The sequence below is a fragment of the Festucalex cinctus genome, chromosome 3 (genome assembly GCF_051991245.1).
Source record: "Festucalex cinctus isolate MCC-2025b chromosome 3, RoL_Fcin_1.0, whole genome shotgun sequence".
Taxonomy (NCBI): domain Eukaryota; kingdom Metazoa; phylum Chordata; class Actinopteri; order Syngnathiformes; family Syngnathidae; genus Festucalex; species Festucalex cinctus.
The window spans coordinates 24,188,748-24,212,961 of record NC_135413.1 but is presented as its reverse complement, the minus strand read 5'-3'; the positions used below and the strand labels follow the sequence as shown (position 1 = coordinate 24,212,961).

At 39.3% G+C, this 24,214-nt stretch overlaps 4 protein-coding genes and 1 long non-coding RNA gene across 11 annotated transcripts in view; 3 read left to right on the top strand and 2 right to left on the bottom strand.

Moving 5' to 3' along the window:
• Positions 1-5,200, top strand: part of scaper (S-phase cyclin A-associated protein in the ER) — a 58,786-nt gene extending 53,586 nt beyond the window's left edge. For 5 of the 6 annotated variants that reach the window (XM_077516917.1, XM_077516914.1, XM_077516919.1 and 2 more), the window contains 3 exons: positions 2,537-2,728; positions 3,793-3,841; positions 4,687-5,200. In XM_077516917.1, coding sequence (XP_077373043.1) covers positions 2,537-2,728; positions 3,793-3,841; positions 4,687-4,802 — 357 coding nt within the window. In that variant the 3' untranslated portion in view covers positions 4,803-5,200. The remainder of the gene's footprint in view (positions 1-2,536; positions 2,729-3,792; positions 3,842-4,686) is intronic. The other variant, XM_077516915.1, reaches the window with a different exon arrangement.
• A 1,091-nt stretch (positions 5,201-6,291) lies between these two features.
• isl2a (ISL LIM homeobox 2a) lies at positions 6,292-9,952 on the bottom strand. Its single transcript, XM_077518069.1, has 6 exons — positions 9,586-9,952; positions 9,154-9,343; positions 8,791-9,050; positions 8,318-8,604; positions 7,063-7,230; positions 6,292-6,741 (listed from the first exon to the last, which is right to left on the bottom strand). Exons 1-6 carry the CDS (start codon positions 9,641-9,643, stop codon positions 6,625-6,627), a joined length of 1,080 nt encoding a protein of 359 aa, XP_077374195.1. The 5' UTR covers positions 9,644-9,952; the 3' UTR covers positions 6,292-6,624.
• On the top strand, positions 7,008-8,697 carry LOC144016747 (uncharacterized). Its single transcript, XR_013282990.1, has 2 exons — positions 7,008-7,227; positions 8,385-8,697. It is a non-coding gene; the product is annotated as an uncharacterized LOC144016747 (long non-coding RNA).
• A 913-nt stretch (positions 9,953-10,865) lies between the features above and the next one.
• On the top strand, positions 10,866-15,726 carry etfa (electron transfer flavoprotein subunit alpha). The gene is made up of 12 exons (XM_077516908.1): positions 10,866-11,025; positions 11,741-11,890; positions 11,980-12,061; positions 12,128-12,210; positions 12,421-12,520; positions 12,638-12,748; positions 13,754-13,855; positions 13,936-14,004; positions 14,092-14,174; positions 14,620-14,685; positions 14,774-14,854; positions 15,452-15,726. The coding sequence occupies exons 1-12, from the start codon at positions 10,987-10,989 to the stop codon at positions 15,485-15,487; spliced, it is 1,002 nt and encodes a 333-aa protein (XP_077373034.1). The 5' UTR covers positions 10,866-10,986; the 3' UTR covers positions 15,488-15,726.
• Positions 15,727-17,222: 1,496 nt separating this feature from the next.
• The window catches only part of tmem266 (transmembrane protein 266), a 32,358-nt gene continuing 25,366 nt past the window's right edge, over positions 17,223-24,214 (bottom strand). For both annotated transcript variants that reach the window (XM_077516907.1, XM_077516906.1), the window contains 7 exons: positions 23,594-23,667; positions 22,015-22,071; positions 21,753-21,891; positions 20,374-20,489; positions 19,800-19,992; positions 18,321-18,383; positions 17,223-18,247 (listed from right to left, as the gene is read on the bottom strand). In XM_077516907.1, coding sequence (XP_077373033.1) covers positions 17,634-18,247; positions 18,321-18,383; positions 19,800-19,992; positions 20,374-20,489; positions 21,753-21,891; positions 22,015-22,071; positions 23,594-23,667 — 1,256 coding nt within the window. In that variant the 3' untranslated portion in view covers positions 17,223-17,633. The remainder of the gene's footprint in view (positions 18,248-18,320; positions 18,384-19,799; positions 19,993-20,373; positions 20,490-21,752; positions 21,892-22,014; positions 22,072-23,593; positions 23,668-24,214) is intronic.

Here is a 24,214-nt window from a genome sequence, read left to right as displayed (position 1 = left end):
GGGAAGAATCAAGCTAAGGTTTTATCGATCCTTTATTGTCCAATGAATTGATTTGTCGTGTGTTCTTGCGTACTTTGCTATCTTCAATGTTGTGAAGTGCACTGACTGTGACCACAATCACCTCAATCACTTAGTTGTCTTCCTCAACTCTCAAGCATACTTAAACATGGCCACAGGGGGGGGGGGGGGGGATGAGGATGGAACCCACAACCTTCATATTTGGAGAAGACCACTAAGCCAAGCCACGATGCAGGATGGTGGTTCCAACGACAAAGTTTTATGAAACTTTACAGACATGTTTATCCCGATTCTGACAAGTATGACCCCCAGGAGCATTCACCTCTTCAAGTTTCCACTTCACTTGCCCTGCTTTGAGCATGAGCCTCCCTCACGCTGGGCTGTGGGGCGGCGTTGTTGCCAGTTTGTCTTTGGGCGGCGTTCCAGCTTGCAATTTAGGATTGAGTGAAAAGTATCACAAATATACCAAAACTACACACATTGAAAATAAGCAGTGTTGCTTCTGAAAACACCTGAAAGCTTTTTTTTTTTTTTTTTTTTCTCCCTTAGTGGATGAATTTGACCAGAGAGTTGCACATTCCTGGGTGAAAACCTCTTATTGAATTAGAGAACTTGTTGATAAATGCTTTTTCTTTTTTTTCCCCCAAATGAAAGCTGAAAGTGTACATTTTTATTTCAAAGCCATTTTGGGACGTATCACAGATAATTCATCATTCTGGATGTAAAGGCACCTTCTGACATAATAAACAAAACTTCCCCCAAGTTTACAATCGGCACTGTCAACTGTGACGAGCTCCTCACATCAGACAGAACACTTGTTATTTCACCTTCTGGCTTTGACCGCTTTTGTAAACACGCGGCGCTAAGAAAAAAAAAAAGGCTGTTGTTTGTCTCTGAATGCGTCCGCAGAGGGCAAGCCCTGAGAAGCTTCACCTCAAGCTGATAAAAGTGATGAATTATTACTTTGTTTATGCTTCTGCTCGGACTGGCAGCACACTATCAAACGAGAAGCGTATTTTTAAAGTCTTGTAAAACGGAGTGAATTTATGACGTGGTGACCCGACGTTGCTCTCTTACATTGCTTGGCCCCTACCTGTATAATGCCGCTGCGTTTGGTTCCATCAGTCTGGGTTTACCCCGCTGACCTCCGACATCAAACCCTACCCTGCCACCCCTCAGCTCTCTGGGGGTATGTTTGTACATCAAAAAGCAACTTAAAGGTCACATTTGATTTTTAATCATTCTCATGTTTAAGTTTTATTCATGATTAATTTTAAATGGATTTTTTTTTATATTAATGTTTTAGTAATATTTTTATTTTATTATTTAGACTTAATCAATAAACTGATTATAATACAATTCATTAATTTTTTTAAATAATAATAAATGCATTTTAACTCAATTTTTAACACTACACAGTAAATTCTGTAGAGTAAATTCCACTCTAAACAGAGTCTATTTGGTCCCACTCTAAACAGAATTTGTACTCAAAAGTATTTTTAGTTTGTATGAGAGAATGTACCAACTCATGAAAAAACCTATTAAAGATTTTTCACTCTGAAATTCTCAGTAATTTTACTGCATTATTATTATTATTATTATTATTGTTTTGTTTTTTTAGTTGCACAGGTGTTGAATAACAAACTCACAACCTTCAGCTTGGGTGGCTGCCACTCTACCACATGAGCTATGCCACCTCTACTGTTATATCCAAAGGATACGGCTGTCTCCCAACCTGAAGTAGTGAGTTTGTTCCTCAACCCTTGAGTGCCTTTTATTATATCTCTTCCAAGTGTACATTTTATTCTGTTTATAGTGGGACCAAATATACTCAGTTTAGAGTAAAATGTACTCTTTATAATAATAATAAGAAGAAGAAGAAGAAGAAGAAGAAGTAAAAAGTACTCTAAAAAATGTACTGTGTACCATTTTCAAAATTTCCACAAGGCTATTTTTGAAATGTGGATCTATGAATGAACCATTAGAGTTGTTGGTTCATTTGAATTAGTATTTAAAAACTCCGCTTTATCTATTTTACATCCAAGCTTTTGCTATCAGAAGCTCTTTCTCAGCTTAGTTGTTTATAGTTTGAGGCATCACAAATTTATAAATGTCAAAGTGACTCTTCTTGACATGTTCTTGTTTTTCTGTAAAAAGCTTGTTTTCCCACCTTTTTGGTCACAAACTGGCCTCTAATCTCACTAATGAACTGAAAAAGCAAGAAGCAAAATGGGGAGGTTTTTTTTTTATTTTATTTATTTATTTATTTTTTAATTATTATTATTAAAAAGGCTGGTAATGAATCAACTAAAAAATACAAATGTTAGAACAAATGATGCACATCTTACAAATTCCTTCAGGGTCTCAAGATTTTAATCGCAGTTGACCTGACCTCGGTCTATTTACGTCTTCAGTACAGATGCATCTTTTCAAAAAGGTTGTAAGAGTAAAAAGTTTCCAGAAAAATACTCAAGTACAGTAAGAGAGCATTTTTCGACTTGATGACTCCCGCCCACAGGTGATCGTGCAGTCCGGCCGGCATCCCAGCGTGCTGCAGAAACTGTGTCAGCTGCCCTTCCAGTACTTCAGCCACCCGCGCCTCATCCGCGTGCTCTTCCCCTCGCTCATCTCGGCGTGCTACAACAACGGGCCCAACAAGGTCATCCTGCAGCAGGAGATGAGCTGCGTGCTGCTCGCCACCTTCATCCAGGTAAAAACGCTTATGACATCATTCTAAAAAATTGCAAAAAAAAGTGAGTGTTGTACTCTAAAGGAGGGACTCCGCACCAGCGCTGATGAACAGCCGCTTCAAATGAGTTCTGGTCAATGTGTAACTGACGAATGGCTTCGTCAGCCGGTGGATTTCGGCTGCCAGTAAACACCTTGTCACCTTTATCTTCCTCTGACAACACTCGGCCAAGCCGCACTGTTTGGACGCCGATTAAGCCGCCATTCACGAGGAGACGAGCTATTGTCGTTGCTGTCAAACAGTCACAATGCACGCCGTCTCATTGTTGGCATTCGGCCCCAACGGGAGCATTCCTCACAGGGAAACCTGGATGGATGGATGGGTGGCTACTTTGCCGCACCTGGCTGGTGCACCAGTGAACCATCGGCAAAAAAATAAATAAAAATACAGTATATTTACTGAGGCGCTGCAACAAAAAAACAAAAACAAAAAAAAACTGCGGACCGGTATCCGATTTTCGGCTCTATTGTGTAATTTTTTGTAATGAACCTCAAAAACAGGGTGTGATTGTCAAGGAAAGAGTTTGTGGCTTCAAAGAGGTGGGAGCTAGAAGTGATGGAGGATATTTTGAAACAAGTACTTACGATATTACAAATGATAAGTGTACATTTAAAGCACAAAATATGTCTAAGTCTACTGTATAATGTCACTATCAAGGGAAAATGTCCCAACTTGGTGTTTTTGATATATTTTTTCACAAATCTATACTGTTGATCAGTCCCTATGTGCCCCTATTTTTTTTCCCAAATTATAAAACAAATTAGTTACATGAAGTGTAACTAGTTTGTTTTATATGTTTTAAATGTTTTGTGTTTTTTGTAATGTTTTATATGTTTTTAATGTAAATGTTACGTCTCTGATGATCAGTGACAATACACAGTCTTAAGTCTGTCAATATTTATTTGGCTACTGTCTATTACTTCATGCAGCTCTGAGTTCAACTTGAATTACTGTGATTTTTTTAAACACTAAGCTTATTGAAAATATTAATTTGTATATATATATATTTTTTTATTAATCCACAGGATTGTGCTACAAATGAGAAGCAAAGTGACACAAAAATAAAGCAAAGTGGTAAGTCTCACGCACACACAAGTTTTTTTCCTATGGAATGCTAACCCAATATTGAAGTCATTATAGTTATTATTAGGGATAAATATTGTAAATATTTTGACGAATATCTGTATCTGCCTTTTTTTTTTTTTTTTTTTTTTTTTTTTTTTATATATCTGACGGCCGATATAAGGTAAATCTAAAACCTTCTGAACCAAAGAAATGTAAAAGTTTAAGATTTCATTTTTTTTATTTTTTTTATTTTGGGGAAAAATATTACAGTAGAAAACTATAGAGAGCTTATGGCATTTATTTGCTTAAGTTTCCAAATAACCTTTTAAGACGTACTGATAACCTTGGGATCTGTGTGAACTTTTTTTTTTTTTTTTTTTTTAAGAAATTTTAAAAGGCTGTCAATTGTCTCAGATAAAAAAAACATTTTGGAAAGTCTGTAAAATTGTTCAATAAACATGCTTTAAGACATTACAACACAGTCAAGATTGGCATTTGTATTTAAAAATAGGTTGACACCAATAACCCCTCCCCCCCTTTTTCTTGTAACTGACAATGAATTTCGGCTTCAAATCGGTTGTCGGGATTCCTTGACTACTAATAATCGGCATCGGTATCGGCCCTGAAAAAAAAACATCGGTCTATCTCTAATTAATATCTGTATGGAAAACATAAATATGAAACAGTCAAGTGAAAAACGGCACGTACCGAATGTCACTGAACTTTCGTGCACCTTGCATGTGGATTCCATCATTAAACCCCTCGGGATTGTTCATTTGTGAATGACTCCCACTCGCTCTCGTTTTATCACCTGTACACTCTCACATTCATTATTATGTATCTCTTCCCTGCAGCAGTTCAGCAGCTGGATTACTGCGAGTTGCCCAACCGCTTTCCCCGAGACCAGTGGGACTCGGCGCTGCAGTTTTTCCTCAAAAAGCAGGACGAGGAACGGACGGGCGTCTTATAAAAGCGACGTTGACTTTCCTGACCTGAACCTGAGCTGAAGAAAAACTTCAAAATAAATAAAAAATGTGGAAGCCTTATTCTGCGTTGGTGCACCTGCAAGCAGACTGACGTGCGTGATGAATTTGCACCAAATATCTTCTTTGTATATTGCAGCAACAAAAGTTTGTTTCTGTTCTGGAAACGTAATTCATGTATTACATTTTTCCAATTTTGTACTCGTACCAGTTATGACATCCAATATTTGCAAATATGTTTAGAATGTTTTTCTAGCTGGCATCTTTCGGTTTCTTCCTCAAGAAGGTAAAACACTAATCAGTTCACTGTCAACGCACAGAATACATATTTATGTTAATGAATCATTGCTTGTATAAATGTACATAATAAAAGTTCTTGCTCAAATTTGCTCTTTTGTTTGTATCAATCATCAAATATTGAAAATAGACATTCAATACATTGTGGTATATTTTAAATTACTGAATTTGAGATTCAATTCCAGCAAATTAATTGAAATAATTTGAAATCAAGACAAAATGTACACGTTGTAAAATGCAAATTGTATCATAAATTGGGAAACTCATTTGCCCTTCAGTGTTGCATAATTGCTGCTGCACCGTTGACTGCGTCGGTTTCCGTTTCCTGGCACTGATAAAAGCGGATCCTCCCAAACAAGTTGCGAAGGTGTCGTGTGTCAAGCCCGGCTTGACCCGCCTGCTCCCTCTTGTCCAGCGGCTATTTGCCGTGCAGCATTCCGACTGGAAGGAAAATAAACTCGGGACGCGCCAAGATGCGTCCGCGGGCGGCGTGGAGTGACCCCCCCCCCTTTCTCCTTACGACAGCCCCACCCCCGTGTGTTGTGTTGTGGCCCCTGTCAGAGGGCTCTTGGCAGGTGATGCCAGATGCAGATAAGACTGTCGTCTGTCTGGACTGTAGCCATTTGGAAAGACGACAAAAGAAAGTTTAAAAAAAATAAATAAATAAAATAAAAATGCTCATTTCGGCTAGCATATTATGTAGAATGTATTTTTTTTTTAAATCGGGATGAAAATCCGATTAATTTGAATTTTACAACCATTTTTTTTATATCCGTTATTTTGCATTTTTGTAATCCGAAGTTCTAAAACCGTGACTTTTTTTTTTTTTTTTTTTTTTTTAAGAAAAAATATAGGTTTTTATAATTTTCAATTTGAATTTGTTTTGCCAAATACGTTCACTGGTTCTGTTGATTTTTAGAAAAAGAAAATTTTTATTTTGTTTTGTCTTTTTTTATTATTATTATTTTTAATAAACATATTTAACTAGTTCCATTAAATTTACTTATTTAATTTGTTTCTTTTGGCCAATACTTTTTTTTTTTTTTTTTTTAACAACAAATTCGTTTACTCGCCCACTAGCACTGAAGAATTTTTATTTAGTCCTCTTTGGGAAATGCTAAATTATTATTGGAAGTACTCTCCAAGCTAAATAAACAAATTTACTTCCAAAAAAATGAATGAATTAGAAGGATCGTTTTATTGGTAAGATTGGCTATTCGTTACAATAATAAATAACAATAATAACTTATTTGTCCGCGCAGATAAAGCGATGCCATGCACATCCACACATTGTTGTATTCTGGCTTCCGCCGAGACACTTTGATGAAGTTTTGTCCACACGTTCGAATCCCACAAAGCGCGTCCGCTTCCGTCTTGTACTTGAAGGAGGGAGGGGAAGAAAAAAAAAAAAAGTAGCCTAGTATCCTCTCGAGTAAATCCATCAGCAGCATCTTGTGATTGTTTTGTTGTGGATGAAGTCCTCGTGTATTTGGCGTCCCGTGAGCGAGCTCCTCACGTGTCCACCGGACTCGGTACCATGCTGTTGGGCGTGTCCGGAAGCTGAGACGACAGCGACGTGACGTCACTGGCCGAAGAGTTCCCCAACGAGCCCGACTCGGAAAAAGACATCTGGGACAACAAAACATTTCATTAGTGTTTTTTTTGTTTGTTGTTGTTGTTTTTGTTCGACGATAACTAAAATATTACACTAATAAATGAAAGTATTAAAGTGATATCAGTTTGCTTATTTTTTAGAATATCGATTAGATAACCAAATCATTTATTTGTATTTTCTCATATTTTTATAACCTGCATTGGTCAAAATATTAGAAACAGTTTTCATTAACAGTCTCTCACTGTTCTGTCCCGGATGGATGCCATTTTGCGCAGGTGTACCTAATAAAGAGTCTGTAGTTCGCATGCTTTTCACGTTGCTGTTACGTTTCTTACCAGTTGTTGAAAAGCGGGCTGGTCCAGTTCACTCTGCAGGGCGAAATCGCTGAGGCTCTTCCAGGGCGGTTGGTAGGTTTGCACCTCCACCGAGTTCCCCTGCACGGTGCTGTCATGGCGGATGGGGCTGCCTGCCACCAGCGGCGTTCCTGTCAGGCCCTGCAGGTTCTATATGCAACGTGTATTTACACATAAGCGCCCGAAATATACAGTTTATAGAATAAAAATGATCAAATGTCATTTAATAGTGTTGGTGTTACAAATTAAAATTAACTTTAGGGCATTTAAAGTGTCATAATAGGACTTTCTCAGAAACTTAGAATATTGTGATAAAGTTCTTTATTTTCTGTAATGTAATTAAAAAAAACAAAAATGTCATACGTTCTGGATTCATTACAAATCAACTGAAATATTGCAAGCCTTTTATTATTTTAATATTGCTGATTATGGCTTACAGCTTAAGAAAACTCAAATATCCTATCTCAAAATATTAGAATATCATGAAAAAGTATACTAGTAGGCTATTCAACTAATCACTTGAATCATCTAATTAACTCAAAACACCTGCAAGTGTTTCCAAGTGAATCCAGAATGTATAACATTTTTGTTTTTTTAATTGCATTACAGAAAGTAAAAGACTTTATCACAATATTCTAATTTTCTAAGACAGTCCTGTATGTGCATTCTGCAAGACATAATTCATTTAAAATAAAATGGTAACTTTAATAAGGATGCTTTTATTTCATTTTTATGCCAAAGTCGAATGTGAGACCAGTACTTAAAAAATATTTTAATGACATGCAGTTATGCTCTCATTTAGTAAATAAAATAACATGGATAAATTCCTATAGATTACAATTCGTGGAAGGAATTAAAGGGAAAAAAATGGTGATTAAAAAATATCAGTTATGGAGAGTGACTTTTTATATGTTACAATATAAGGCAGTTAATTCATGTCAGTATACATGTGATTTTTACTCATATAATCAATTTCAAATATTTTTCTTCGAGCTGTGTTCATGAATTAATTTTTAAATATTACATGCATTGAACGATTCATGCCTTAGTTTTAGATGCTTATTTGGAGTTTCAAGACGATATAATAATTTTGTATAATTTACAAAAGTTAGTTTTAGTCCACATCGCAAGAAACAAGAGTGCAAGACAAATTCTATACGTTTTAGCAGATAACATTTAGTCCCAAAGTGGCTAAATTTGCAATGTAGCTGCATCCATCCAAATGTGGAAAACTGACCGTTTTGTCGCAATGTTGCTGCTGCTGCAGCTGCTTCATCAGAATGGACCTCTTCTTGTCCTTGCAGCGTTTGTTCTGGAACCAGACCCGGATCACCCTGGGGCTCAGGCCGGTCATCTCCACCAGCTGCTCCTTCATCAGCGCGTCGGGCCTCGGGTTGGCGTTGTAGCACGTCCGCAACGTGTGCAGCTGCTTCTCGTTCAGCACCGTCCGGACCCGGGTGGTCTTCTCGGACTGCTTGTGGATGTGGTTCCGGTGATGAGGTGGATGCCGAACGGAGACCGGGTCTGAGGGGCGAAAAATGATATGAACGAAAAAATCGCGAGACACGGGGAAAATATTATATTAAGATGTTAACATTAAATGCCGACTTTTTTCAAGCTACTTCGTTTTTTTTCGAGGAATATTATGCATTCAGGTGCATTTTAACGAATAATAATAAAAATAATAATAATTAATAATAATAATAATACCGGAAATGTGCAGGGGTCTGGAGTGAATGTTCCCGGGGCTCAGCGGGCTGTCGGCGGAGGTTCTCTCCAGCAACAGGGCATGGTCGGCCCGGCACAGCAGTTCGTCGTCCCGCACCGAGAACTCGTCCCCGGGCAGGAGGTGTCGACTACACACCGAGCACCGGAAACATTCCATGTGATACACACTTTGTCGGGCTCTCATCACCAGGTCGCTGCTGCAGAAGCCCGTGTTGCATTTTGCACATTTTATGCCAAATAACCTAAAAAGAAAGTCATTATAGTGAAGTTGTCATGTGACCTTTTTGGAAGCAGCACAAAAAAAACAAAACAAAACGAGTGTATTTGTAAAAATATGAATCCTACCTGACATAATCTCTTTTACAATAAGTCTTTCCGTCCCGGACGAAGCAAGTGCAGCTCTCGTCCAGGTACTGGCCGCACTCGGCGCACTTGAGGCAGGCTGCATGCCACTCCAGGTCCGGGGACACCCTCATGATGTACTGGTCGTGTATCTGACTCCCGCAGCCCACGCACATTGCAATTCCTGATTTCTCTGTAACACGTGGATGGATATGAGCTATTAATGCCTGCACACATGCACCGCACAGCATCATCTCACTCGCATCACATCGACGACGATTCATTTTCAGGCAAAAGGCAAAATATCACAAAGTGCAAAATTGTGACATTTTTCTGATACATTTCTGCAAATTTTTAGACGGTTTTGCAAAGAACAAGAAAAAAAATCAGTCCCTATAAAATACGTCGAAAGAAAAAAAAAAATGCATGTCTTACTTTTGGAATGATCCCCCATATCATCCAAGAAAGACGCATTGAGCAGGATATCCACCATGCGGGAGGAAGAGCGCGTCCCGTCCCCTGGCTGGATGCTTCAACTTGTGTTGGCCGCATGAGAGGAGGGCACACAAAACAAAGCTCCCCCAACCTGTGACGTCTGCAGACCTTGGACCTCTGTGCGTCCACAAGGAAGGGTGACACCATGCAAAGAATACACTGGAAGCACTTAAAAAAACAACAAAAAAAACTGGTCTGACATTTTGGGTAACTTCTGCTTGCCGTAATTAATGTACATGATTTTATTTTTATTATCTTTTTACTATATCATGCTTTAGTTTGGCTAAAAATGATTGTTACTATTTTCATTCCATTAATTTTACATCAGATTTATTATTTTTGCTGTTTTGAGCTTTTATTAATATAACGAAGTAAACAATAAAATATTAACAAACTTGTAGACCTATACGTGTACTTTATTTATTATTATTATTTAAAAAAAGGATAGATACAATGGCAATATTTTATTCCTTTTTCATTTGATTTTTTGTGCATAAAAACAAGTAAAACCAATGTTAAGTTTTTGTTTTGCATTTTACTCTATAGCACCCGCTACTGGGTGGAAAATAAATGTGACCAATTTAGTTCCACTATCCTTTAACCTGCATTTCTTCTTGCATTTCTTCACATAAATGTGCTTTGTGTCGTGTTTTTTAAAGGCAATTTTTTTTTATTGTTAATGTGTTCCTATTGCTGTGGTATAGGTGCACGTGTGGATATTCATATAAATATTTCTAAATATATATTAATTTAATGTATGTAAATTATAGCCAAAATTAGTTTAAGTAAATAAATAAATAAATAAATAAATAAATAAATAAATAAATAAACACAAAGTAAAATACCTATTTTTGGGTTTGCTAATCCCCGAAATAGCCAAGTATTCGTTTCAAGTTCAGTGTTTACCAAAAAAAAAAAAAAAAGTTATATTTTAAACAGAACGGTATCGTTTTACTAGATACAGTATACGATTTAACAAATATTAAATATTACAGGAGCACAATTGGACTGTATTTACCAAAAAATAAATAAATAAAAATAAACATCTTAATATTGTATTCTTTTTTTAATTACTTCTTTAGGTTAGTTACAGTACATATTTCTTTAAAACCTTACTAAATATTTCTCTTTATTTGTGTTTGTACTTTGTTGGTCTAAACAAAACACTATTATAAAAACGAAAGTGTTGAATATTTCTGTTTGTGACCCCCAACCTTCTCAACCTCCGCTGGATCTCGCGAGAAGTCAACCGAGAACGTCAGCTAACCTTTGGCCCAGTGCCTTCGGCAGCAGTTGTCAGTGCAGCAGGAGTCCGGAGGAGCATCCAGACCAGAGTCCACCATGAACAGAGTTTTGTCCAAAACGAACGTGACACGCTTGGTAAGAATTTGATGAAGCGGCTAATATATAACAATTGTGTTTTTCTTTGCGTTAACTTCGCTTCACTAAGCTACCTTATCCGTTTTCTTGCTGCAGCAGCTGGTCAGCCACGCAGACTCATTTCTTGGTCAAAAGTCGTCGTGCACAATTTGTTAAAACACACGCTTGACAAATAAACAATAGTGTGACGTAAGATTTTCTAATGTTTGATTATGACTCGACTAGAGTGGTCTTTGCTAATGCTAAGCGGTGTTAGCATAGCTGCGCGGTGGTTATGAAACCGGAGTTGACGACTGGTGAGTCGAAACTAGAATGTTGTGGTTGAAATGGGAATCAATTTATCATATAATAAACAATACGGCGCAAAAATACATATTATAAGGTCAAATATAGGACGCAGATTCTCGCTGTGTAATATCTGCGTGGACGTTCTGTTCTCGACTAGTACTGTCTGGTTGTGTCCACATGAAGCTGGCGTTATCTTGAAGGTGAACATGATGCTGTTTCGCAACCACAGGACACAGTATTGTTTGTTCACACGCAACATTATATTGCATTTGATGTTTGTTTGTTTTTTAATACAAAAAAAAAAGTTAATTACGTTTTCAAGCAAGTCACAACATTAGGTACACCCAGCCTACTTCCTTTATAAAGATAATAGCAGTGCTTCGTTTGAATTGAAGCTGTTTATGTTGATATGTGTTTTGTCCAACAGGCTGGCGTCCTGCAAAGGTTTCAGAGCACTTTGGTGGTTGCGGAACACAACAATGACAAGTTGACGCCAATTACACTGAATGCCATCAGTGCTGCTAACAAACTTGGTGGTGAGGTGGCTTGTCTGGTCGCAGGAACAAACTGTGCAAAGGTGTGAAAGTATTTGTCTTTTTAACATGTTTTAACACAAAAATGTCCCACTACTGACGGTAGATGTTTAAAATGCTTTTTTTTTTTCAGGTTGTGGAGGAAATCAGTAAAGTACAAGGAGTGAAGAAAGTTTTGGTGGTTCAGAATGACTTTTGCAAAGGAGCTCTGCCAGGTAGAGACATAGTTGGCATTATTATTACTTTTTTGACATTGACTCACATTTGGTTTTATTCTTCAGAGGAGCTGACGCCGCTCGTCCTGGCCACACAAAAGCAGTTCAACTTCACCCATATCTGTGCTGGTGCATCTGCCTTTGGAAAGGTAACAATGGATTCTTCTTTTCTTTTCTATTTTATTTTTTTTTAAGTAGCCTTTCAGCACCAATTTGATTTTCAGGAACAAGCAGATACAGTAACAGATTTATTTGGTCGTTTGATTTCACACAGACACAAATATCTGCGCAAGCATCTTTTCTCTTGTCTTTTTTCATCAGCAAACATGAACCTTTTCCTCAATCACTGCGCTTTGTAGAATCTTCTGCCAAGAGTTGCTGCCAAGTTGGATGTAGCTCCAATCTCTGAAATTATCGAGATCAAGTCACCGGATACGTTTGTCAGAACCATCTACGCTGGTAAATTTTTATTTATTTATTTTTTAACAAAAAAACTGATTTCCCAACACTGCAGTTGAAAGTGTCGTTTTGAGGTGTTACTGTTCCTGACGCTTGTCCGTAACGTGACGTCACCAGGAAACGCTCTCAGCACGGTCAAGTGCAGCGAGCCCGTGAAGGTGTTCACCGTAAGAGGGACGTCGTTTGAGGCGGCGCCCGCCGAGGGCGGAAGTGCCGCGACGGAAAACGGTAAGCAACGAAATCGTCATCGGGTGGAGTTCCAAAATTCAAAATAAATAAATAACTACATAAATAAATGACTAAAAGTGAAACGAAAAATGGATATAAAACAATACAATTAGAAAATTATATCCCAAAAAATAAATATAAATGGTAATATATATATATATATATATATATATATATATATATATATATATATATATATAAATGGTTATATATATATATATATATATATATATATAAATGGTTATATATATATATATATATATATATATATATATATATATATATATATATATATATATATATATATATATTTATTTTAATTAGGTTTTTTTTTTTTTAAACCGTTTTTATTTTCACTTTTAGACATGTATTTGGTCATTTATTTATTTACGGTACTCATTTATTTTGCAGTACGGCCTAAAGCTGCCAAAATAAATAAATAAATGGCTAAATTAAAAAATAAATGTAAACTATAAATGGATATAAAAAATATAATTAAAAAATTATATCAAGAAAAATAAATATAAATGGTAATAAAATATATGTATTATATAAAAATATTAATTTTTATTTAATTTTTGAATGATATTTTTATATCAATTTTTTATTTTCACTTTTACTCAAAACTGCCAAAATTCAAAATAAATAAATAAATGAATTAAAAAATAAATAAATCACTAAATAAATAAATGACTAAAAGGGGAAAAAATGGCAACCAGTCCAGGTCCCCGCCTACTGCCCAAAGCCAGCTGAGATAGGCTCCAGCACCCCCTACGACCCTTGTGAGGAATAAGCGGTCAAGAAAATGGATGAATGGATATATATATATTTTTGTATGTAATTTTTGAATGACATATTTTTTTTATATCTATTTTTATTTAAACTTTTAGTCATTTATTTATTTTGAATTTTGGCAGTTTTGGTCCTTCCATACAGGTGTACCTATTGTTGTGGCCATCGGTTGTACGAAATATTGACTCATGTTCGATCTCCGTATGCCTGCAGTGGCTGCTGGTTCCGCCGTGGGAATTTCCGAGTGGCTGGAACAGAATCTGACCAAGAGTGATCGTCCCGAGTTGACCAGCGCAAAGGTTGTCGTGTCAGGAGGTGGGACATTTTTTTGGGGGGGGGTTTAGAAGTCACAAACTATAGAATTGTCACTGTCATTCATTGATGTGTTTTTGCAGGAAGAGGATTGAAAAGTGGAGAAAACTTCAAACTGCTTTATGATCTTGCGGACAAATTGAACGCAGCAGGTTTGATGTTGCGCCAACACAAACATTATTTTCTGTCATTATTCATTTGAACAACTCACACAATGTTTTTTTTTTTTTTTTGTGAAGTTGGTGCTTCTCGAGCTGCCGTCGATGCTGGTTATGTTCCTAATGATATGCAAGTGGGACAAACGGGCAAGATTGTGGCACCGGTAAGTTGCTCAATCAGATTTTTTGCCAAAATACACAAATTTGTCTTACGGCACAACCCGTCTGAGAAAAATAACTGAGCAACATGTCGACCCGTCTCAGAATAAATTGTCGTCATCTTCAACCTTGGAGGTTCCAAGCGTACTTGCAAGCCGCTATCATCGTCGCTGTCCTTTTTCGTTAAAGGTTAATGACCCATTAAGACGGTTCAGGCAGTTTCTCTGCTGATGATTATCCACACGTTAAAGTCCTGCAAAGTGACGCTAACGGCGCCGTTAAGTGCTCCTCGAGGGCCAGTTCATCCATTTTCCTTGAGTAGTGAGGTTCTTCGACCAAACCGACTTGAAATTTTTCAAATGTTAAGACCAGCCCGTTTCAGTTCAACCCAAGAATTGGTGCGCCTCTTCTGTTTTACGAGCATGTTCCTGTTCCTGTTCCTGTCCACAGGAGCTGTACATCGCGGTGGGCATCTCTGGAGCTATTCAACACTTGGCTGGAATGAAAGACAGCAAGGTACGTCTCGTGAATTGTAAAATGGAATTCTTGATAATATGCTCTCGAAAAAGACTTCATTTTGTTTGATTTTTTTTTTTTTTTAAAGACTATTGTAGCCATCAACAAGGACCCAGAAGCTCCCATTTTCCAGGTGTCAGACTACGGCCTGGTTGCGGATCTCTTCAAGGTGATCTTATATAGGTTATTAATTTGAATCAATTAAGCTGCTTTCTCAAAAACTGACAAAAACGATAACGGTTCGTTTTTGGTGTGAGTTCCACACAAATGCAAAGTCCAATCACAATGAACACATTGTTAAAACGTCTCTTCAAAGTGATCCACGGCTGTCGCGGGACGGCGGCAGGTGTCACGTGAAGTGCGCCGGCGTCTCGCCGAACTCCCCGCGGACGCGATTAAGTAATAATTGTGAGTGGCAGTGGACTTGTGACCTCCGGCGCCAGATCGGCTTACCGCTTACCGATCAGATAGCTGATTAAAATGGATGGCCTCGCCGCTCGTTTTCCCCCCCAAAAGGACAATTGATACTCGGCGTGAACTCTGTCCTCGAGTCGCTGAGGAACAATTTTTGAATGTTCTATTTTTTTTTTTTAGGTTGATGCAGATTGCAATATTTGGCAGAATAAAAATTGTGATAACTGATGAGTCTGATCAATAAAAAAAATATGCAATGAATAGTTTTTTAGTCCCATAACACTTTCAACTATGAAGTTATGAATTACAGGCAGAACGTTTGACTGTTTTGCATTACTTTGCACCCCCCCAGGCTGTTCCTGAGATGACCGAAGCGTTGAGCAAGTGAGGATGAAGCAAGCGTCAGAAAACTTTGGTGTAGCAGCTGCAGCCTTCAACAACAAATGCAGGATGCAACCGGCCTGCTAATGAATGTCTTTAAGATCAATGACACCATTTTATCCATGCACACGTTTTAAATGACAATTGATCGAAGATATTTAGTGCCTCCTTGTGGTGACTAGCTGCAATTCCACTTCCTGGCCCCGTCTCGGAAGTGTTTTGGGACTATTAAAGGTGAAAACTGACCACTCACGTGTGTATTTTTTTTAATTTTTTTTTTCCACTTTATTGTAGTAGTGTCGGTCAACCATGATGACCGAGATAGAAAATGTCTGTTGACAGACAGTACAATAAAGTTGGTGTGCGATATTTTAGAAGGTTCATGCGATGAGCAATTTGTAGTAGACACACATAATTCCTCCTGTCTCCAAATATTTACACACCTGCGCGAGAATCAGTAATACAATAACGTAGACATTAATGCACATATTAAAATGTCAATAGTGGCCAAGTTGAACTTGGCTAGATTGCAAAAAATTTTTTTTTTTTTTTTTTTTTAACTCCATTCATGGAATTTCAATTACAAACATTGCTAAAATAGAAAGACAAATATTAGAAAGGACGTTTATCTCAATACTGATTCCACAGTACCCTGCAGTTGTTTTGTCAAACTTTTTTTTTTTTTAGGAAGTTTTCATGAAACAGCCGACATGCGTGCAGACGCTTGTAGCCCATACAGCATGAGGAACGCTCCCTGTTGCTGCTCAAGTTTGTTCAAATGATCATCAGTGTGTCTGTGTGAGTTATTTCCTGAAAAGTGGCCCAGGTTCACGGGCGCTCTTGCGCTTCATCCAGCAATGTTACGCCCACCACACATGATGGATGGATTACTTATTCAAAATACCTGTTCCTGCCCTCTTCCACTACCCTTTGTCCCAGACAGCAGCATTGACTTAGGTTCTTGTTCCTGCTCTCCGTCTTGGAGCATCAATGGAGGTTTCTGTTCCTGCTACCCTTCATCATGTAACGTCTCAGACAGACAATGGTTTGATTGAGTTTCCTGTTCCTGCTATATACATCTACCCTATTTTTATAGAGATGTGATTATTTTTGGAGTATGGTAACTATTAATGGTCCTGTTCCTGCTCTCTTTTCCAAACTTGTCTCAGTCAGATGAAGGATTCAGGCGTCTTTTGAAGTTCCTGTTCCTGATTTCTTCTGCTGCCATCTAACGTCTTAGAATTAAATGATTGATTCACACGTCTTTTGAGGTTTCTCTTCCTGTTCTCTCCCACTATCTTATGGCACGGACAAATTATGAGTTTGGCCATCTTTTGAGATTCCTGGTGGTTTGGCGCACCAAGTGAGATTCCTGTTCCTGCTCTCTGTCACGGACAGATGATGGATTTGAGCATCTTTTTATGTTCCTGCTCTCAGCCACTATTTTATGTGTTGGACAAATGGTGGTTTGGAGCACCAAGTGAGATTCCTGTTCCTGCTCTCTGCCACAATTTATGTCTTGTACAAATGGTGGTTTGGAGCACCAAGTGATTCCTTTTCCTGCTCTCTGCTGCTATTTTATGTCTCAGACAGATGATGGATTCAAACATGTTTGAGGTTCCTGTTCCTGCCACTCTTATGTCTCAAACTGATAATGGATTCAACATTTTTTCAAGGTTCCTGTTCCTGCTCTCTGCCACACTTATGTCTCAAACTGATAATGGATTCAGACTTTTTTGAGGTTCCTATTCCTGCTTTCAGCCACTATCTTATGTCTTGGACAAATGGTGGTTTGGAGCACCAAGTGAGATTCCTGTTCCTGCTCTCTGCCACTATTTTATGTTTCAGAAAGATGATGGATTCAAACACTTTTTGAGGTTCCTGTTCCTGCCACTCTTTTGTCTCAAACTGACAATGGATTCAAACGTTTTTTGAGGTTCCTGTTCCTGTCCCCTATCTTGTGTCTCAGATAGATTCAAGAGTGTATAGAAGTCCGTGTTCCTGTCCTCCATCTTATGTCTCTGACAGACAGATGGTGGCTTGGAGCATCAAGTGAGGATCCTGTTCCTGCTCTCTTCCACCACGATACATCCCAGGCAGACGATGGACTGGAGCATCGATTTACGTTCCTGTTCCTGCTCTCTTCCACCACCTTATGTCCCGGACAGATGATGGACGGGCGCGTCGACCGGCTCCATCATCCTGTACTTCTCCTCCAGGAAAGCTTCATTTCCCTGCAGATGGATGAGCGGTTTGGCGTGCGAGCCCAGCCGGCTCTCCTGGTTCCTCTTGTTGTAGATGTTCACCCTGTTCTCCAGCTGGGGGCTGTTTTTGGTGGAACCGGTGGGGCTGGGCGGTTTGAGGTTGACCGGGTCCAGGCCCTTCTGACTCAAACAGGAGTCCTCGGACAGCGAGGAGAGCAGCTCCTGCACCACGGCGCTGGGGCTCCCCCTGGGCTGATTGGCCAGTGCCAGCGGGCTGCTGTAGGGAGGCGGGTAGCAGCGCTGGTCGCTGTAGTCCGTGGACGTGGACGCCTCGCGCACGGTGGAGCTGCAGTCGGCCGACGATCCCGGCGCGCGGCTGCTGATGCGCGACGCCGTCGTAGTGGAGGCCTCGCTGGCCGAGCTGTTGGCGCGCTGCAGCCGGCCGCCCGACACGCCGTCGGCGCTCACCAGGGACGGCGGCAGCTGGCTGGGGTTGTTGGGCAGGTGGACGTCGATGGCCGCCGTGGTGATGATGCGCGCCGCCGGGTCGGGGACGCCCATGTCTACGAGAGATGGCACAATGAGCGATACGGGTAGCGGGACCTGAGGAGTGACTGGGATGCGGTCGATGCTCACCGCTGCTCGGCTCGCTGTAATACTGACTGATGTAGTTGTTCATGTCGTCCTGGCCGTGGTGATCTGAAGCAGCGGGAGATGCAGAAATGCTTCAGAATTCACAGTGCGTCTTTCCAGATCAACAAAATTAGAGCCCGACCAATACGAATTTTTTGAGGCCGATGCCGATTTTTGGCCGGAAAAAAAAATACAGATTACTGATTAATCGGACGCTTATTTTAAAAAAATATATATACATATATTTAGAATGCATAAAATTCCATAGTATGACCTTATCAACAAATTTCATGAGGTAAACAAGGTTATTGTATAGATTTATTAATGCATCAATAATAAAACCTTTTATTCTATATATTTTTAATGTGTTATTTTCATAAGTTTTGGGAATTATTGGGCTAACCTGGGACCTCTGGCATTTTTTTTCATGCCATGTCATGTGGAAATGTATGATAGGACAAAAAAAAAAAAAAAGTCCTTGGAGGTTTGCATCCTTGGACTTTGAGAATTTTTTATTTTTTTTTTAATCCTTGAAACGTTAAATATAACTTGAAAGGGCAATGACGAAATTAAAATAATAACAAATAATCAACTGATCTAATAGAAACTGAAAAAAAAAGAAGCAGTAAGAACAAATTCTGACTATTCCTGTGCCGTTTGGCCTCTTGGGGGCAGTGTGGTTCCGTACATCCACGGTGTACACACTTAAAGTACAGAAGAACGTTACGATTGAATTTTATTAAAATAACTCGTTTTCCACACATTGGGAAGAATTTCTGCCTTTGCGTAGTGTTATTTTACCTGTGGGTATGTGTTCCCACAGCATTTGTGTGTGAATATTCGTTTTTTGTAGGAAAAGCACTCCCGAAGTGCTTGCTAACTTCCGGTTAGCATGTGAATGAGATCCTCCCTTCGCTATTAGCATTAGCGCTAGGTTGGCGATGTTTTTAAAACGCAGCATGTTTTGTATTTAAATATACAGTGTATGTTATTCTTATTGTCTATTTAGTTTTACAGTTAACTGTAACTGGGATGTCATTAAACAGCTCAAAAGACGCTTTGGAGACAACAGAATAACCAGAATGACATACGCTACACACTTGCTAGTTGCTAATGCTGCGCAAGCAAAATGGTGCATTCAAGGTACTGTGAAAGCGTCGGAAATTTCGTTATTCTTCGATTATAACGTTTTAAGGGGAAAATAATCAGCCATTCCAGTTGGCCGATTGTTTTGGTAAATGTTTGAAAGGCAAAAATCGTCCGATTCTGCAAGTGTGAGGGATTTCTCACGGCTGTCAGTTCCACATGAGCAACGTTCAGTTTCAGGTTCACTTATCCGTGTATCAACAATCATTTGTCCGGCAGGTCTCAAGGCACCGAAGCCACAACTTAGCGCTGAAAACGGCAAGTGAACGCCGCCTTGTGCACGAAGCCACCTGATAGCCCGCCGGGACAAAGGAGTCGCCTTTTCCAGACGGTTACCTGAGGGCCCTCCGGGCTCTCTGACTTTGGTCGGCCTGTGATGATCGGAGACCCCGGGGGCCAGTCCGTCCACCTCATGGAAACTGCTGCTCGGTTTACCCCACATATGGTGGACCTGCATGGCTGCTTCCCGCTCCGCCACCAGATCCAGGTCCTGCTGGGCCAGGTGGGCCCTCAGCTGGCGGATTTCAAACTGAAGGGAAAAGAGGGAGAGAAAAGGGGTGTTGACTTCATTTCTTCACGGAGATAGAAGAAGTGGACAGGCCGTATTGTACAAGGCACAAATCGAAATGGTATAGGATGACATTTCAGTGACATCAGAGCTCACAGATAGTCTTTGGTTTGCTGCAGTAAAACTAACACAGCCATAACAATGACACATTTATTTATTTTGGTTAATTATATAAAATATACCAAGAGATGCTCTCAGGTTAAGTAATGTGGAATGAATGATGACGTTGAAAATATATATTTTTTTAAATCTTTTTTTTTCTTTTATGGTGCTTTATTGTCCTCTGCTGGTAACAAACTGTAATTACGAGTTGAGCTGCAACAGACGCCAAATTGCGCTTACCGCCTGCTCCTGGCAAATCTGCGTGAGGCGGTCGAGCTGCTCCTCTCTCACCGCCTTGGCCTTCTCATACTGCTGGATTTCCAGCTCCATCTCTACCTTCACCTGGAGCACGTAGGCTGAATAAGACAGGGCAGAAACACACGCCATTACTGTATTGTATTTATTTATTTATTTATTTACAATTACTATTTTATATATATTTTTTTGTAAATGGTGATTTATTTACAATCAAATTGGTATTAAAAAAAAAAATCTGCCCATCCCAGTTGAAATGAGTGCATGTGTGGGGTGACTGGCGCTCACCTGCCATCTCTACTACGCGCATTGTGCAGCTAATTGGAAAACCACAAGGGGGAGCACGGCTGTTAAAACCAACAATGACTTCCAACAAATAGTGTGTTCTGCGCTCCATAATTGGTTTAACAGTTTGCCCTTAGCGACTGCCTCAGCGGAACAAAAACACATTAATTAGGACAGCATAATACCATAAGTCATGTTAAATAAATAAAATAACCAGGGAAGAGACAATTGAGGCAACAAGCTCGAAAAGGGGCACGCACACGCACACACGGTGGTCTCAAGCTTGAATGGCACACACGTTGACACACAAGTTTCCACTAAAATATATTGAATAATAAATAAAGAAGTCAATATTTTGGCTTCGGTTCTCATTGTGCGTACTTGCTTTCTTTAATGATAATGATTAGATTGAAAAATGATTTCATGTGTGAGTTACGTGTCTACATGCTAATCGTGCTACATTACGGTCACGTACAACACCATACAATTACTATAAAGAAACTGGGAGTAACTTTTCACAGGTACAAGTATGAATATATAATTTCCAAATTGTATATATTTGTAGCACACGCATCAACAAAAATATTAAACCTCACGAAAATCGTCTGAGAATTAAATTAGTTGCGAACTTGCGACGTATTTGCAATGTCCGTGAATTGCCTATGAGGGAAAAATTGCCTCTACCAACATGGCCGCCACAGAGGCGCAGGGGTTAGCTAGCGTACTTGTAATCAGATCAGTCATCATTAAACAGGAAGCTACTGAAACGAATGGCAATGGACCAATCAGATGCCAGTATTTTGGGGTCATGAACTCCATAACAAGATTGCTGATAGCACGTAAGTGAGTGATGAAAAAAATGTTGTTGTTTTTTCAATGAAAGAAGTATAAGAAGTTTGACCTAGCCAACTGAACCATTTATTGCTTCATATTTCGGAATCCACCCGGGCGACTTCTGACTCATTTCACTATGCCGGGTCATATTTATACTCGCCCCCATGAATGTCCACAAGGGGGCGTAAATTCCCCATTCAAATAGAACATGAAGAAAACCATTGCGCATATAGAGTTACTCTTACCGTCAATGACCCTTTTGACCCTCCAGATGCGCAGCGTGATGATGAGGCCGATGGCGTCCCAGGGGCTGCTGGGACCGTTGGCCACGGTGGAGGCCACCATAGGGGCCAGCGAGAGGACGATGACGGCTCCGTCGAACACCTGAGGCGACAAAAAACAAAACAAAAAAACAAACAAACGCTCGCTGTGCTGTGACATTGAAGCAATGACACTGCAGTGAAGGGAGCCCCTGAGGCGGGACTAATAGCACCCACGGGAGCTTACCTCCACTTTGTTCTCAATGTAATCCCATATCCCCAGGACCACGATCCTGAAAACGGTCTGAGGGGGGACAGAAGATGGAGACAGAGCGAAGGTGACACTGTCGCTTAAGGTGCGAGGAAAACAAGGAGAGCCCAACTGAAGCACTGCGGGACAGCAATGCATTCTGGGTCGTAACTCCCAATAAAAGACTGAGGTGGTGGCATTTACTGCTGCTGTGCATATGGGCTCATTCCTGGCGGCTAACCTGCTAATGAATTGAAATGTTAGCAGTGGGCTCGTCAAGTCTGAGGAAGAAATACGTCCCAGGCTGTAAAGGAAACAGTGATCAATACTTTGAACACCTGCATTTAATTGGAGCCACAAGAACAACAATATGCAGTAAACAATTGTTTTTTGTAATGTTGGCTCATTGTAATAATAATGTCAGAATTATTGTAAAATGAAGACTATTTTGTCAAATTCACCCCCTCGTGCAAATACGTATTTATAAGATTGAGTACAGTAGTGCCTGACGATAGGGATTCTTTGAGACTGATGCTGATTCTGATATTCAGCAGAATAAAATTCTGATAATTGATTAATTCGGACGATTAAAAAAACATCTAATAATTAATTAATATTGTCCCCCCTTTATTTTGATGATGTTTAAAAATCTTTGTTTGAATTTCATTCTATGGAAACCCATTCCTGCCATTAAAAAAATAATAATAATAATAATTTCTGAAAAAAAATCTGAAGCTCATTTCCACAAGTGGATTTTTTAATTTTATTATTTTATTATTATTATTATTATTATTTTGATTTCAGAAGCCCGTTTCAGCCAATGATTTCCCCCATCTGGTACAACCTGAGTGTTTATAAAAAGTACAATAAATAAATAAATAAATACATAAAATCATGCATGGAACACTAAAGATACATACATTTGGCAGGGGGCAAGCTAAAGTTTTGCAGAAGTATACAATATCATCATAAAGTCAACTTTTAGATTCCTGTTGAGTGCGACATGGACTTAAAATATTGATTTTAAAGTGGAAGTCAACCTTAAACATTTCTTGACAATAATATGTTATATGTGACCTCACTAGTCTAAACATGTCATTCTGATTAATATACATTTGTGGAATATGAGGTTCTGAAGCAAAATTCGGCTGTTTTTATCCAAATCAGGGGGCAGCCATTTTGCCACTTGCTGTCGACTGAAGATGACATCACAGTTGCTCAGGACTCAGGCAATGGCCAATCACAGCTCACCTGCTTTCTGAAGTTGTGCTGTGATTGGTTGCTACCTGAGCAACATTGATGTCATCTCCAGTCAAGGGGCAAAATGGCAGCCTTCTGATATGGATAAAAAAATGTATGCTTAACTCATATTCCAGTAACACAATATGAACCAGAATAACATATTTAGAATAGTGAGGTTGCGTAGAACATATTATTGTGTTTATTTTTAAAATGCAACATATTGTGATAATATCACAGGTTACTCTGTGATTCCCTCCATGTTGTACATTAAGCAAAATAATCTAATCGCTCCTTCCCATCTGCAAATGGAGCTCGTTATCTGGCCGTGACTCACCTCAGTGAAGAACAGGGACAGGATAGCCAGGCTGATCCAGTGGATGACACCGGCGAATTGGGTTGCGTTGCTGACTGCGAGGGAAGAAGAAACACGATCGCTCAATTGACTTGCTCATGTGATCCCGGCGCAGGCGTGTGTATTTATATCATATCTGCCTGTGTATTTATTGCGCTAATAAAACATATACCAGCCGGCACTGGCCATGTGACCTGTGACCTTGCGCTCATGATGGATGAGCATGTCCTGGCCAGGACAGATGATGTGGATGAATGTAACATGGGCTTGTTGTGGGTCACACCGCTTGTGTATCAAGAGTAGAATACTAATGGGACAGTTAGCTTGCCAAGATTGTGATTGATCAGTTGCCTAAGGTCAGAGGATAGAGAAGATAAACTAACATACAATAGCTCAGACTTAAGACTTAATATTATGCCTATTTTGATAGTATATAACATATCATTATACATAATTAAAAAAAAAACATATATACCATAAAGATCACAAACAAAACAAAAGCTGTTCACTGCTGTTTCAACAGGTGTGCGTTGTACTTGTAAATAGAATTCCTCGTATTACATCACATCGTGCCTTTCTCACCTGGGATCATGTTGAACATTC